This window comes from Oryza sativa, chromosome 8 (genome assembly GCF_034140825.1).
Source record: "Oryza sativa Japonica Group chromosome 8, ASM3414082v1".
Classification (NCBI taxonomy): Eukaryota; Viridiplantae; Streptophyta; class Magnoliopsida; order Poales; family Poaceae; genus Oryza; species Oryza sativa.
In genome coordinates, this window is record NC_089042.1 from 25,583,125 (window position 1) to 25,596,683 (window position 13,559).

Below are 13,559 nucleotides of genomic sequence, written 5' to 3' on the forward strand. Positions count from 1 at the left end.
TGGAGAGAGTAGATTAAAAAACACGAATCTTGATTTTTTTTTGACGCAAGGATTCTGCTAACAAAAACTCGAAAGATACAAAAACTCAAAAAGCTATCGCAAATAAAATAGCAAATCCGTTCTTTTCTTCTGTTTCGTTCGCTTTGGCCGCCGCGTCAGCTTCGAACCCCACTGCAAGCAAACAGCGTCTCCCCCCCTTCCCGATCCGACGGCGGCGACGGCGATCCATGCCATGTCGCAGCCGGACGCCGCCGCCGACGACCCCTCCCCCTCCCCGTCCCCCAACCCGCCGCCGCCGCCCGTCGCGTGGCCGGAGGACGGCGCGCTGACGCGGGAGTGGGTGGCGGGGCTCACGGCGACGCTGGACTGGTGCTCCCGCAGCCTCCCCGCGGACCGGCTCCCCGACGTGCTCCCCGCGGCGCTCGTCCAGCGGCTCGTCCTCGCGGCCTCCGTCATCCTGCACCGGGAGCCCAACCTCGTGCGGGTGGACCCGCGGCCCGACCAGGCCGTCGTCGTGGTCGGGGACGTCCACGGCCAGCTCCACGACGTCATCTTCCTGCTCCGGGACGCCGGGTTCCCCTCCGACGACCGCGTCTTCGTCTTCAATGGGGATTACGTCGACCGCGGCGCCTGGGGACTCGAGACCTTCCTCCTCCTCCTGGCTTGGAAGGTGGATCCTTCATCCTGATTCTACTCCATTATGTTAAGCAGATTGCTTTAAAGGCATCATTCCCTCGTTATGTTTAATTGATTAAATAGATGGAAATCCACTGCCATAGATATTAGTTATGCTTTGTACTGATATTATAGCTTCAATTTTTTTTTCAAATAGGATGAACTTTTGGTTCAATTGAACTTGACATTTGACCAGTATATGTTTTGTTCTCTCTAGATGGGTTTCCAGATTTATCTTAAGAGTAAATTCTGAGCTCCAATTCCTAAAATGAAATTCAACAATATTACCACAATTCCGAACACCCTGTAGCTGTAAATGTAATACATACATATATGAAAGGTTGAAATTTTTTAGCACACTAGCATGCATAGCCATCTTCACAAGAGCAAAGAAGCATATGGTTAATTGTTTTAAACTAACCATCTTCAGAAATCAGGGGATTTAAACTATCAGCTAATGGTCATAAACTTGCTTTGTATCTGTTAGGTTTTGCTTCCGAATTCTGTGTTCCTTCTGCGGGGAAATCATGAATCCAAGTACTGTACATCAGTATATGGTTTTGAACAAGAGGTAAATTTTAAATACAAAGGTCAAGGTCCTCAAGTTTATCGGAAGTTCTTAAGATGTTTTGAAGACCTTCCTCTAGCAACAATAATAGCAGGGTGCGTCTACACTGCTCATGGAGGGATTTTCCGTGGGACGATTGTAATGCCATCAAAAAGAACAAAAAAGGGAAAGAAGGGGAATAAATACAAAGCAAATTCCTCTGTTGATCCAACTTTGATGAAGCTCGGATCCTTGGATGAGTTATTGAAAGCAAGGAGAACTGTTCTCGACCCTCCATGGGAGGGCTCAAATTTGATTCCTGGTGATGTTCTTTGGTCTGATCCTTCTTTGGAGATGGGTCTTTCCTCAAATAAAGAAAGAGGCATTGGCTTGCTTTGGGGTCCAGATATCACTCAACAGTTTCTATATACAAATAATTTAAAGGTTTGTTGTCACTCATTTATTATCTCTTTTATCATTAGAACTATCTGGTGAACTGAATTTTTGTTGTTAAGTTATTAAGTATTGCTATGCTTTTATGGTCCTTTAATGTTTGCATCTTATAATACAATTTGAATAGTTCATGGTTCTTTTCCAGTGTCACATTTCCATACCTTTTATATCTGCCGTACATTATCTATTCAGTATTGAATATGTTTGATATACAACAATTACACCATACTACATCTCGTCAGATTGAAAAGATTAGAGAAGCAGGGCAGTTGTGCAAAAACATCGCCATATGTAAGGTGTCATGCTATTCCCAAGTGTGGACATATATGGTTTCTGGTTTGGATCCTTTTTGTATTTATCATGGAACCAATCTAATTAACCCAAAGGGTTGTTGTATCCATAGTGATTGTTTTGTCAATTTGAAATACATGATGTGAATGTAGGCAATACCAACAAATTAAAATTAGTACTACCCAAAAAATCTATGCAGTGATGCTTTTAGTAATATATATTCTGTTACACTTAGTGTTAATCTCTGAATGCATCAGATCTAATGGGCACTTATGTTTGTTGGCCAAGGGCATGTTCATTGCATATTGTGGTACACACAATGAGCATCACTCTTATGCAGGATATGCAGGACAGATACCATGCACAACTGCACAAGTGCACCTCCTGCAATCTAAAACTTGTTTTTCCTAAAAGTCCTAAGAAATCTGTTTTCCGTAATGATTTTTTTTTCTAAAACATGGCATCTGAACAACACTTTTGCATAATAATTTGGGTTAAATTGAACCTGTATGGATCATGGCTTATTACTCCCTTTTGATATTGCATACTGTCTTGCTGCATTTCTTGGATTGTTGCACACTCAACAATGTCTAGCTCTAGGTGTTCTTTGGCTGGTTAGTTGAATATGGTAGAACTACTTCTATAAGTTCGAGCATGAATCTAACATAGCAATTTTCTTCCTTTAAAAAATGGACAAAAGAACACATATGTTGCAATTCATGAATGCAGTTGCTGAAGAGCTAGATGGTTCTAAACTTCTAATTATTTGTGTGTTTGTGTTAACTTAGAATGATTACTGATATATATATCCTCCCAACTTGATCAATTGGCATATTTGTATGGAAAATGGCTAGCACATTGAGCATGTCCCTTTAACATTTTTACTAGGGAGTAGGCACCCATTCACCGTCATACAACTATGTCCATTTTAAATTCATATTCTTACTTCCTCTTTTATTTGAACAAAGTTAATCATCAGGTCACATGAGGGTCCAGATGCAAGAGATAAACGACATGATCTTTTAGGAATGGACAATGGATATACAATTGACCATCATGTGGAATGTGGAAAGTTAATAACTCTTTTCAGTGCTCCAGATTATCCACAGTTCCAAGTAATTCTCTGTCACATGATTTTCCGTTCACCTTGAAAATAATCTTTTATTATTGAAACATTATACTGTATATGAATTCCACAAGTGAAAATCTACTCAACTTTTTTTTGGGGCATTCCATGCTAAACGATTTGATTTTATGATTGGTTGATCATATCTATTGTTTCTCATATTTGATATTGTCTATTGGTACAGGCTTCAGAGGACCGGTACAACAATTGTGGAGCATATATTGTCCTCAATCCTCCAGATTTTTCCACCCCTGTTTTCCATAGCTTTGAAGCTGTAAAACCTCGACCTAAGGTATGCGCTGTACATTGTATTCCTATCATTTGATATTTTATCATTGAGTAATCCTTGATTCTATTAAGTAGCTGTATGGTGTGATTTACCTACCCAAAAAAAGAATCTTGTTAGAACAATATTTTTTGGGTGCAGGCAAATCCCTACTATGATTTTGAAGATGTAATAGACTCAGATGAAGAGTTAAATTTAGGCGCTATGGACGATGGCTCGGCGAGCAGTTGATCACATCTTTTGTCTTGTATCACTGTGTAACTGTATTTAGCATCCCGAACAGGGAAACGCCAACAAGTTTTTGTTGCAACCGAAACTGATATTGCAGGCTTTAAAACAAAATTCGTGTCATGTACTCATGTCTGCCAAGTTTTTGTCTGTTGGCTTCTTTTGGGCTAATCTCCCTATGCACATCATTTGTACCTCCAAAAAGAAAAATTATGTCAAGTAAGAGGCCTTGTGTTTGCAGTTCTGAGCTCTTGATGCACGAACTCATCAAGAGGATTTCGACATGGATCGCCATTAGCCCATGATTCTTGTGCATTGTGAATAAGAAATTTGGGACATGCGTTTCTCGTTGCCAGACTTTATTTTCTTTCGGCAAAGATGCATTGTTTTATGTTTTTTTTTTGATGAATGGCCATGTTGATTTCGAACTTCCAAAATTGCGAAATGCATTCTCTTCAAAATATTCAAATTTCGCCCGTTGAAAGTTTATCCATAGTCCTTTTTTTTTTAAAAAAAAAAGAGAGAAAAAAAATTAAAGGTATCTGATGATGACTTGATGAGGCAGCTTTGTAAACTCCGATCTCCTTGGCCCAATGATGATGTGTACACTTTCTAGATTAGTCCTCCCTATCCTTGATAATTACGCATGGCTCACTTCTCAGCATTACCCGTGGCGTCGCCGTCTCTCACCTCCCTCTTCTCCGCGGCCGCCGCCGCCGGAGTCCGCACGCTCGGATCGCCCGCGTCCGTACGGCTGTGCTCACACCGGCAGCGGAGGCGGCGGTTGGTGGTGGCGTTCGTGAGGTGGAGGTACAAGGGGACGGCGAGGAAGGAGGCGGCGCTGTCGGAGCTGATCGAGCGGAAGGTGGCGGAGGCGACGTAGGCGTGCGCCGGGGAAGCCGCCGGGGAGGCGGGGTGCCGGGTGGCGTGGGACGAGGTGGAGGAGGTGAGCCAGGCGAAGGCCGGCCTCCGCCGCCGCATCGCCCAGGGCGCCGACGACCCCCTCGAGCCCTTCTGCTCCCACAACCCCCTCGCCGACGACTGCGCCGTCGTCTACGACGACGATGACGACGAATGATCCGATCCGATCCGTGGTCCGGCCATCCCCATCCATGATCCATCCGCCACCAGCAGTTCTGATTTCTGAACGCGCTTGTACTTGGTAGCAGGAGTGTACTAGCTTTGTGAGAAATGGGGAATTTTAGAGACTTTGATTAAGGCGCTGTTTAGTGTTTAGTTCCAACAAAAAAAAATTCACTCTGTCACATCAAATGGTCTGACACATGAAGTATTAAATATAAAAAATAAAATAATTACACAGATTGCATTTGAATTACGAGACGAATCTTTTAAGTCTAATTGCGCTATAATTTGATAATATAATGTTACAGTAAAATATTTGCTAATGATAGATTAATTAGGCTTAATAAATTCATCTCGCAGTTTCTCGGGGGAATTTGTAATTTGTTTTGGTAGTCTATTTGTTTTGGTATTAGACTATGTTTAATACTTTAAATGTGTTGTCCGTATATCCAATATGATAACCAAACCCAAAAATTTTTCTTTAACTAAACAAGGCCTAATTCCATGTCATTTCAGGTTTGAGCTACACAATTACTCGAAATCATCTTACCTCTGGGATTGCGTTTGAAGTTTTGAACCTCCACCAATCGAAATTGTTAGTCCGATCCGAATGCCACCAAGTTGAGCATTTCTAGTTGTCCTCTAAAAAAAGAAGGCATTGGATCTATTAAATTTTTACCGATATATCGATGGTAAACTTTGTTTAGAAATTAGAATGCATGAATTTTACCAAAATTCTATACTCCCCTCTGTTCCTAAATACATACAAGCATTTCTAGCTTGTTTACGAAGTTTAAAATTAAGAAAATAAAATCCCTTTTAGTTATCTCTGTTTTCAAATTTTAAATTACTTGGATTTCCCTCGTAAACACCTAATTGGTTGAAAATGTTTGGACTGTATTAGAATCAGTGTCTTAGACATGTTTGTATTCGTAAGAGAATTTTGAATATAAAAGTAATTGTATTCGGGAACAGATGAAGTAGTTGAATTTTAACCTAGGCTGTGTTCGACAGCAGTAGATCGAGACTCCCTCGTTCTTCACATATTCCAAATTGCTAAACGGATCATTTGTTATATAAAAATATATAGAAAGAATTGTTATAAAAATCATATTAATCCATTGTTCGAATTTAAAATAATTACTCCATCCGTCCCAAATTATAATACCTATATTTTTTACACGGCCTTCAATAATATATTTTAACCGTTAATTTATTCAATATTATGTTCCCAACAAATATGAAATTAGCATCACATGAAAGTTCTTTAAAATATAAATCTAGTGATGTATAGAAAGTCATTAATTTATATATATGGTTAGTATGATTATTAGTCAAAATTTACCAAGTTTATTTTCCTTAAAAAGAGAGCGTCCTATAATTTAGAACGAAATTTAGAACGGAGGGAGTAATACCTAACTATTACGTGCTAATGGCTTACATTGTTTTGTGTATTCTCTCCCCTCAATCACACTCTCAATTACCCATCATAGGTACCGGAATAGTTTGCTTTTTCTTTTTATTAAATTCCAAGGCATCTAGAATGGCGGTACATACAAACGTTGTAAAATGGATGACCACAAATTTTACTTTTTAGAACATCCCAAGAGCTCATCCAAATTCCATAATCTATATTCACATCTAATAGGATATAACACCTCACAGGTGAAATATGGCGGGGATGGCGGGGGCAGCGCGGATTGCGAGCATCGCTGGTTGCGAGGATGGCGGGGCACTTCGGCGACCTCGCTGCCAGATCCGCCGCCTCTTCGCGCTCTACTCCGGTGATCTCCACCTTCAAATCCGGTATGCACCTCCTCTCTATAGTTACTTAGTTACTCTCTGGCGGTATGCAGTCAAGATGGTGGCGCGAGTTCGATTGAGAGGTGGGTAGTCGGAGGATGGCGTGAGGAGAGAGAACCATTATATTTGGCTTGGGAAGGGCTTGGTTTGGAGGACCTCCAAAGATAGCGTGTGTGATGGAGACTCTGCTGAAGCGTAGTTTATTCACCTCCATGCGCCAAAAACGGGATGGAGGACTGGATAGAGGAGCTGCTGGCCATAGAATGCTCTTAAGGCCGGCGTCTCAGGCACGCTGCAAATTTTGCAAAAAAAAAAGACCTCCGCTTCGCGTGTAATCGAATACCGTCCCTCGCGAATAGTACTTGTGAGGTGTTATTTTACATGGAAGCCCTTATAAAAATGGATATTTCATGCGAAGGAGGGAAAAATCACGTGTTAGGACCGCGCTGTAAAATAGAAAGCCGAGAGTCTTTTTCGCAAGAATACGCGCACCAACCCCCCAACCCTAGCCGCCGCCCGCTTCCTCTCCTCCATCTCCCGAGAGATTTGATAATTTAACACTCCTTTAAATGGGTTTTGATTATTTGACATCCTAGCCCATTTTCATTCACTCAGATGGTCCCACATGTCATCCTCACAAGTGTCAATTCAAGCAATTGGATAACAAAAAAAAAGTGTCAAATTATCAAAATTTTCCCATCTCCCTCTCGCGCCGCCGTCGCCCCTCCCTCAGCCATCCTCCTCCTCCACCGCCGGTCCACTCACCCCTAACCCTAGCCGCTGCCGCCCGCCTCCCCTCCCCCTCTCCCATCCTCCTCCTTCGCCGCCTCCATCGGTCACCGCCGCCCCGCCCCGTCGCGAGCGACCTTCCTTTCATCTTCTCCCTCCGAAAATTTTGATAATTTGATATTTTTTTCGTTGTCTAATTACTTTAATTGACACTCATGATAATGACATATAGGACCATATGAGTGTTAAACTGTCTAAATTATCAAATCTCTCATTCCTTCCTCCTCCTCGTGTCCAATTGACGACCCGGCCCAGCTTCATCTGGTAAGTGGTAACCCTAAACCCCCTTCCTCTCTTCCGGCGCCTGGGCGCTCTTCCCCCCTCTTCCCCGCCGCAATGAGGCGCTTGGTGACGCACCTCCACCGCCTCTCCCACCGCGCCATCCCTTCCCCGCCTCCATCTCGACCCCCAACCACCACTAGCCTCCCCTTCCTCCTCTCCCGCCGCCTCCTCTCCGACGACGCCGCGCCTCCGCCCGCCGCCGACGTCCCAAACAAAGGTACCTTCTCTCGTCTCCAACCATCTGCTCGGCGAAATGCCAATGAGCTGTTAACAACATTCCCTTGCTTGCACCTGTCGGAATTGGTCCCCCTGTTGATGATGAGATCGGAGTCTGCACCTGCTCGGTTTAATGCCTCCCTGCTGGATGCTTCCTCGCTTCCTAAGCAAAGATAGTCTTGTTGGGAGTCTAGCGTGGCTTGCCCCTTCCGGCTGCTTGAAGTCTGTTTTTAGCCACCGTAGTTTCTCTAAGCTTCAGTTTTTTTTCATTTGCTTTTTCTCCCTTCCCATAGCCTAAACGGGTCTGGCTGATTGCGTCGTGTAATCTTCTAATATATTGACGTGCAATCTTTTTGCATGTTCGCAAAAAAAAAAGAGCAAAGATAGTCTCGCGTGGTTCTTCATCTTCCTATGCCGTAATATTAATTGTGGCACGGAAATGGCCTGTTTGATTTGTCCATGACGATAACTCTGACTGCAGAGCTGAAGCGGCGGTTGGAAACTTACTATGGGGTGGACGATGAGGCAGAACTACCATCTGTCACAGAGGCTGTTCTTGAGCGGAAGCTTGCGGATGTGCACAGCGAGACGGACGATGAACTTATCGAGGAGCTGCGCAGCAAACCACTCCCTGAGGTTCGTGACAGGGATTTTGAGTCCGACTTTGAGGAGATGCACGATACTGATGAGGAGCTGGACAACTTGTACAACGCCAGACAGTATGTGGAGAAAAAGATCAAGAGTGACGAGTTCTTTAATATGGATGACGACAAGTGGAATAAGATGATCAAGAAGGCTGTGGATAATGGCCACCTCGGTAATATGAACGAATGTGAGAATATTTTGGAGGACATGCTCCACTGGGACAAACTATTACCTGGTCAGTCATATCTGTCTCCCACCCTCACTCTTTTCTCTTGTGAATAGGTGTGAAGTAAAACTTTTCTCCAAACACAATTCTTTATTTGCTCCACTAAAAGTAGCTAGGACACTTGGTTTGATACTGTGACTGTTAGTTTATTTATTTTTGGTTTACCTTGTCATCTGTATCAACTCATTGTGGTTGAAATATTTCCTTAATTTAGGGAGAATTTAGATTAACTTATTGGATTATAACTGTTTAATGGTATTCTTGTAAATATACCTCTGGTTATTAATCTAATCACAGGAGCCTCTCCTGCTGTTTTTTCGTCGAAAAAAAAACTGTTTAATGGTATTCAAAGTAAGTTTTAAGGTTGGTTGTCACAAATCAGTGAAATTACAATGCCCAGGTAGTCATGGCAACTTGGGATGGTATTTTATACTACGGTAGATTATGGTCTACAATCTGGGAAATATCCAATTTCCTCTCATCTTTCTACTATATGTTATGCTGTGGAGGGTTGGATGCAAGCTCTTGTTTGCTGGGATGTCGTATTCCTTTCTACCTGGTTATTCATGGCCAGCAAGTTTGGGTTCTTGTGCTGTGATGGGATGTTTTAGTTCAAGAAATGGGTTAGTCCTAAGAAGAAATCATTCCTTTCCTTTGGATGGAATAGTGAAATATTTATGACCAGAAGGGCAGTATGAGTAATGGCTATCCATTACAAATTATGTTGTCTAGCCATGTTTTCCATGGTTGTCTTGTTCTTTTTACTCTAAACATACCTAAAGTGTCCTTTAAAGTGGATTTGTCATGCCAAAAAGCTTGGTTTTTTGCCACCAAACGTTTGGCCATTCCACTTCCAAATGTTCTACATACCAATACTGAAATTTTCAACGCTACCAACTCACTGCTCATGCTTTTGTTCAGTTTGTGCAATGGACTTAGCTGGTGTGTTACTACCTCATCTCTAGTGAGTACAAAGGTAGTAGAAAAAAGTGGATTAGGACCATCCCTACAGAATTACAGGATCATCCCATAAAATATCCTAGGATGGGGTGATCCATTACACCCCTTAGATCAATTGGTTAGCAAGTGATTGACTTTACATATAGACCACTCTTTATGCAAGTAGCACATGCTAGTGTATTCAGTCTAGTGGATTGTTCAGGATAGAAGCTATGAGCATAAGCACCCATTCTGAACCTATCTAAAGTGTGTATGTTGAACCGTAGCGTGTCTAGCTTTTACATCAATTCTCAACTATATCTGACTGGCTTCCTCTTAGTACCAGCACATGATTACCTGCAACAATATAGATATAAAGGCCTTGTGAGTTACGAGTTCCCTTCATTTCTAGGAATGAACATAGCTGCCCAGTTGGTTTTAGCACTTTTTTCTTGAACAAAAATGCAAGCATATGTTCATTCCTGCGCCATTATTGGAGCTGTCATCAGAAGCTTTCAAGGACTCCATGACTTGGTGTGTATACTGTAGAGTTGGACCTCTTTAGACTCACGGTGCATATCCAAGAGTGGGGTTTTCTGGGCATTTTCAGCTTACAAAGATACTGACTAGAATGCCATCTCATTAGAAAAGGTGGGTTTGAGATGGGAATCTGTAGATTGCAAAACCTGTAGAATATTGCTGCAGTCCTATGCTAGGGGGCAAAACTCAACCTCTTGGTTGAAGTCATAATGAAAACCCAAGAAATTGTTGCGTCCCTGGGATTTCTATTTTTTAAAAAACTTTTGCTGAATCAGTTACCTGGACATTGGCCTTCTCTATGGACCACTTTTCCTGTTTAAGCAACAGAAGTCTCCATACTAGGTGAATCTTTTTGTTTACATGTACTATGTATCGGCCATTCCTTATTCCTGCATGTGATTATGTGAAAAGACCATGCAACATTTATACATAAAGTTAATGATACTTAGGACATGTTTGGTGACTGTTATCTGCATGAGAAAAAGTAATGCCTGAAGGTAGCCTGACAGTGGTGAAGCCAGGATTTAGGCATGAGGGGGGCCAACTTGATAAGTGATCATGATTAAAAAAAGAGTAAAAAATATACGTGAATTTGAAGGTTCCCCAAATGTAATATATCATATCAACATAAAAAGACAGAAGTTCAAAAGAGACTGCATATATTTATTTATTTTAATTTAGCCTTTTGAGCAGTTAGATCATAAGCAGTGATAAAATCATTCGATCTAAAAGTCTAGACAAACAGAAAAAGACACAAAAGCTAGATTATGGCAAAATGAGTGACAACTATCTATCTTTTCCAACTATTAACTACTACTATTTAGCTAGATTATGCAAAATGAGTGCCAGGTCTCCCGCCGCCCCCCTGGATTCACAGTGTGGTTTCGATATCTTGAATCGTTTGCGGCATTGGTTGATAATATGCCTAAGTTGTACTCCACCCCAGCACAATAAATAGAGGGAAAAAAATGTTGATCTTGCCACAAACACCCAACTACATGGCCAATTTGTAGGCGGTTATTGCGACCAATTTGTCCCACTTATTCGTGCCATCCAGGCTGTGGTAGAACATCTAAGTTAAACATAACACGTTATCTAAGCAGCCCTGTGGAACCAGTCTTGTGTTTAACTAAACAGTACTGATTGTTCAAGGAACTAGGAGGTTTCAAACTTGGCTCTTGCATATGGACCTGTTGTTCTACTCTTCAATTCATGCATGGTTCAGTAATCTTATTGTAATGTTGTATTACTAATAACTGTTGTATAGCTAGGGGCCTTTGTTCCTTTTTCCCTGCACTTCTTTTATCATATTTTATTGTATTTTTTAAACACTATATTTTGTCCAGATGAAATTAAAAAGAAGGTGGAGGCCAAATTTAATGAGTTGGGGGACATGTGTGAGAAGGGAGAGCTTGAACCTGAGCAGGCTTATGAATTATTCAAAGAGTTTGAGGATAAGATGGTTTCAGAGTGCACAGAACTAATGGAAGCTGAGAACCCAACTGACGTGGATGAATTTTCTAAAATGGAAAATAAGAGTGTTAAGTTGGACGATCCACCTGGTGAGGGACCTGTTCTAAGGTGGGAGTCACGTATTGTCTTTGCTCCTGGAGGTGATGCATGGCATCCCAAAAACAGGAAAGTTAAACTCAGTGTGACTGTCAAAGAGCTGGGACTTTCACGACATGCCTTCCGACGTTTACGTGAGGTTGTTGGGAATAGGTACAATTCTGGAAAAGATGAACTCACAATAACTAGTGAAAGGTATGATAGATTTCCTGCTTGCAGCTTTTGTATATTATGCTAATTTAATTGTGCGGTATATCACATACAGCAATGTTGTTGACAAATTGAGCTATATCCCGAGTCAAGGTGTTGAACTATACATAATGTCAGGACGGAGTTTACAAATTTACTTTCTGTTATCAAATGCAAAACAGGCAAATAGAGGAGTATAAATTCTCGTAAATTGTATAGTTCTATTTCCTTTTTTTGTTGAAAATATTCTAGTTCTGGAACCTTATGTTTCCTGGTTGCTGGGTAGATACATGGATTTGTGTTTGTTATACATGCATGCCCATATTACACAGGAGAAATATGGGGAATTCGGCAGACTTTGCATCTGCTGTATATTTGGTAGTTAGGTTTCTTTAAAGTTGCCAACTTAATTATTCAAGCTTCTTATTGAGTTGTGCTTGTTGCTTGGGAAATGTCCGAAGGTATGTTGGGTTCTGATAGAATCTTACTATGCTGTAGTGTTTTTTAGTATTATAGTAATAATAGCATTCTTTCTTGAGATGCCTTTTGTCTCAATGATCTAAGCAAAGGTGGTGAACCACTATTACTGGCAGGATGTGTGATTTTATTGTGTCATGTATTTGTTTGGCTTTTATACATATTGATGACATTGAGCCGTTTTGTTCTTCAGAGTGCTATGATCTTACCATCAGCATATAGTGGCACTGTAGAAATTGTTGATAAGTATTTGATTAATACCGCAGGTTTGAGCATCGGGAAGAGAACAGGAAAGATTGCTTGAGGACATTGTATGCTGTAGTAGAAGATGCAAACAAGGCCAATAAGTTGGCTGATGATGCTAGAAATGCATATGTTAAAAACAGACTTAAGGCCAATGCTCAATTCATGGAAAGGTTGAAGGTGAAGACACAGAAATTGAGGGTAGCTGCATAAGGGGCTCCTGGAGCTACACGCTCTGGAACAATTCCTCTTTCATGATATCAGTACGGTCATTTTGCAACAAAGGATGCGGCAGTGAGACGTAGAACGGGAGCAAAAATGTTTTGTTGTAATTTACATGTGTTGCCTTGTTTGGACGGCCTGTTAGGTTTATCTTTAGCTGAAGCTACACTTTTTGAATTTACCGTGACCGAGCAGGCCTGTTTACATGATCGCATAGTGAACTGGCTGTATCCTGATCTTCTCTACAAATAACAAATTGCTTCTGAAAACTCAGTCCGTTATCCTTGGCGAAATTCATTTTAGCAGCTATGTTCTTAAATGCGAGACCTATAATTTCATCCGTTCGCACAACAGATCAGGGTTTATATTACCGGTTGACCACTAAATTTTAAGCCCCATCGGTATCACGGTTTTGTCTGTTGGCTTCTTTTGGGCTAATCTCCCTATGCACATCATTTGTAGCTAAAAAAAAAAAAGATTATGTCAAGTAAGAGGCCTTGTGTTTGCAGTTCTGAGCTCTTGATGCACGAACTCATGAAGAGGATTGTGCCAATTACATGGCTTCTTATGAGGCTGCAAGAATTGTTGGTTTCGACATGGATCACCATCAGCCCATAATACTTGTGCATTGTGAAGAAGAAATATGAGACATGCTTTTCTCATTCTAAGACTTTATTTTCTTTCGGCAAAGATGGATTTTTTTAATGCTCTTTTTTATGAATTGCCATGT

At 41.4% G+C, this 13,559-nt stretch overlaps 2 protein-coding genes across 3 annotated transcripts; both read left to right on the forward strand.

Moving 5' to 3' along the window:
- Window positions 1-136: 136 nt before the first annotated feature.
- LOC107278396 (serine/threonine-protein phosphatase 7) lies at window positions 137-3,846 on the forward strand. 2 transcript variants are annotated; one of them, XR_010734595.1, is made up of 5 exons: window positions 137-670; window positions 1,163-1,666; window positions 2,946-3,081; window positions 3,277-3,384; window positions 3,520-3,846. XR_010734595.1 is itself a non-coding variant. In XM_015795410.3 (5 exons), the coding sequence occupies exons 1-5, from the start codon at window positions 233-235 to the stop codon at window positions 3,607-3,609; spliced, it is 1,287 nt and encodes a 428-aa protein (XP_015650896.1). In that variant the 5' UTR covers window positions 137-232; the 3' UTR covers window positions 3,610-3,846. The 2 variants fall into 2 exon arrangements, 1 of the variants encoding a protein (XP_015650896.1); XM_015795410.3 differs by having other exon boundaries at window positions 2,935-3,081.
- A 3,734-nt stretch (window positions 3,847-7,580) lies between these two features.
- LOC4346021 (uncharacterized) lies at window positions 7,581-13,098 on the forward strand. Its single transcript, XM_015795313.3, has 4 exons — window positions 7,581-7,780; window positions 8,261-8,659; window positions 11,476-11,893; window positions 12,631-13,098. The coding sequence occupies exons 1-4, from the start codon at window positions 7,618-7,620 to the stop codon at window positions 12,818-12,820; spliced, it is 1,170 nt and encodes a 389-aa protein (XP_015650799.1). The 5' UTR covers window positions 7,581-7,617; the 3' UTR covers window positions 12,821-13,098.
- Window positions 13,099-13,559: the final 461 nt, after the last annotated feature.

Excerpts from the sequence above, each read along its gene's own strand:
- LOC107278396 (XM_015795410.3), top strand. The coding sequence starts at position 233 with ATGTCGCAGCCGGACGCCGCCGCCGACGACCCCTCCCCCTCCCCGTCC. Across the intron at positions 1,667-2,934 it reads TATATACAAATAATTTAAAG|TTAATCATCAGGTCACATGA; the intron begins GTTTGTTGTCAC and ends ATTTGAACAAAG. Across the intron at positions 3,385-3,519 it reads CTGTAAAACCTCGACCTAAG|GCAAATCCCTACTATGATTT; the intron begins GTATGCGCTGTA and ends TTTTGGGTGCAG.
- LOC4346021 (XM_015795313.3), top strand. The coding sequence starts at position 7,618 with ATGAGGCGCTTGGTGACGCACCTCCACCGCCTCTCCCACCGCGCCATC. Across the intron at positions 8,660-11,475 it reads CTGGGACAAACTATTACCTG|ATGAAATTAAAAAGAAGGTG; the intron begins GTCAGTCATATC and ends TATTTTGTCCAG. Across the intron at positions 11,894-12,630 it reads CTCACAATAACTAGTGAAAG|GTTTGAGCATCGGGAAGAGA; the intron begins GTATGATAGATT and ends TTAATACCGCAG.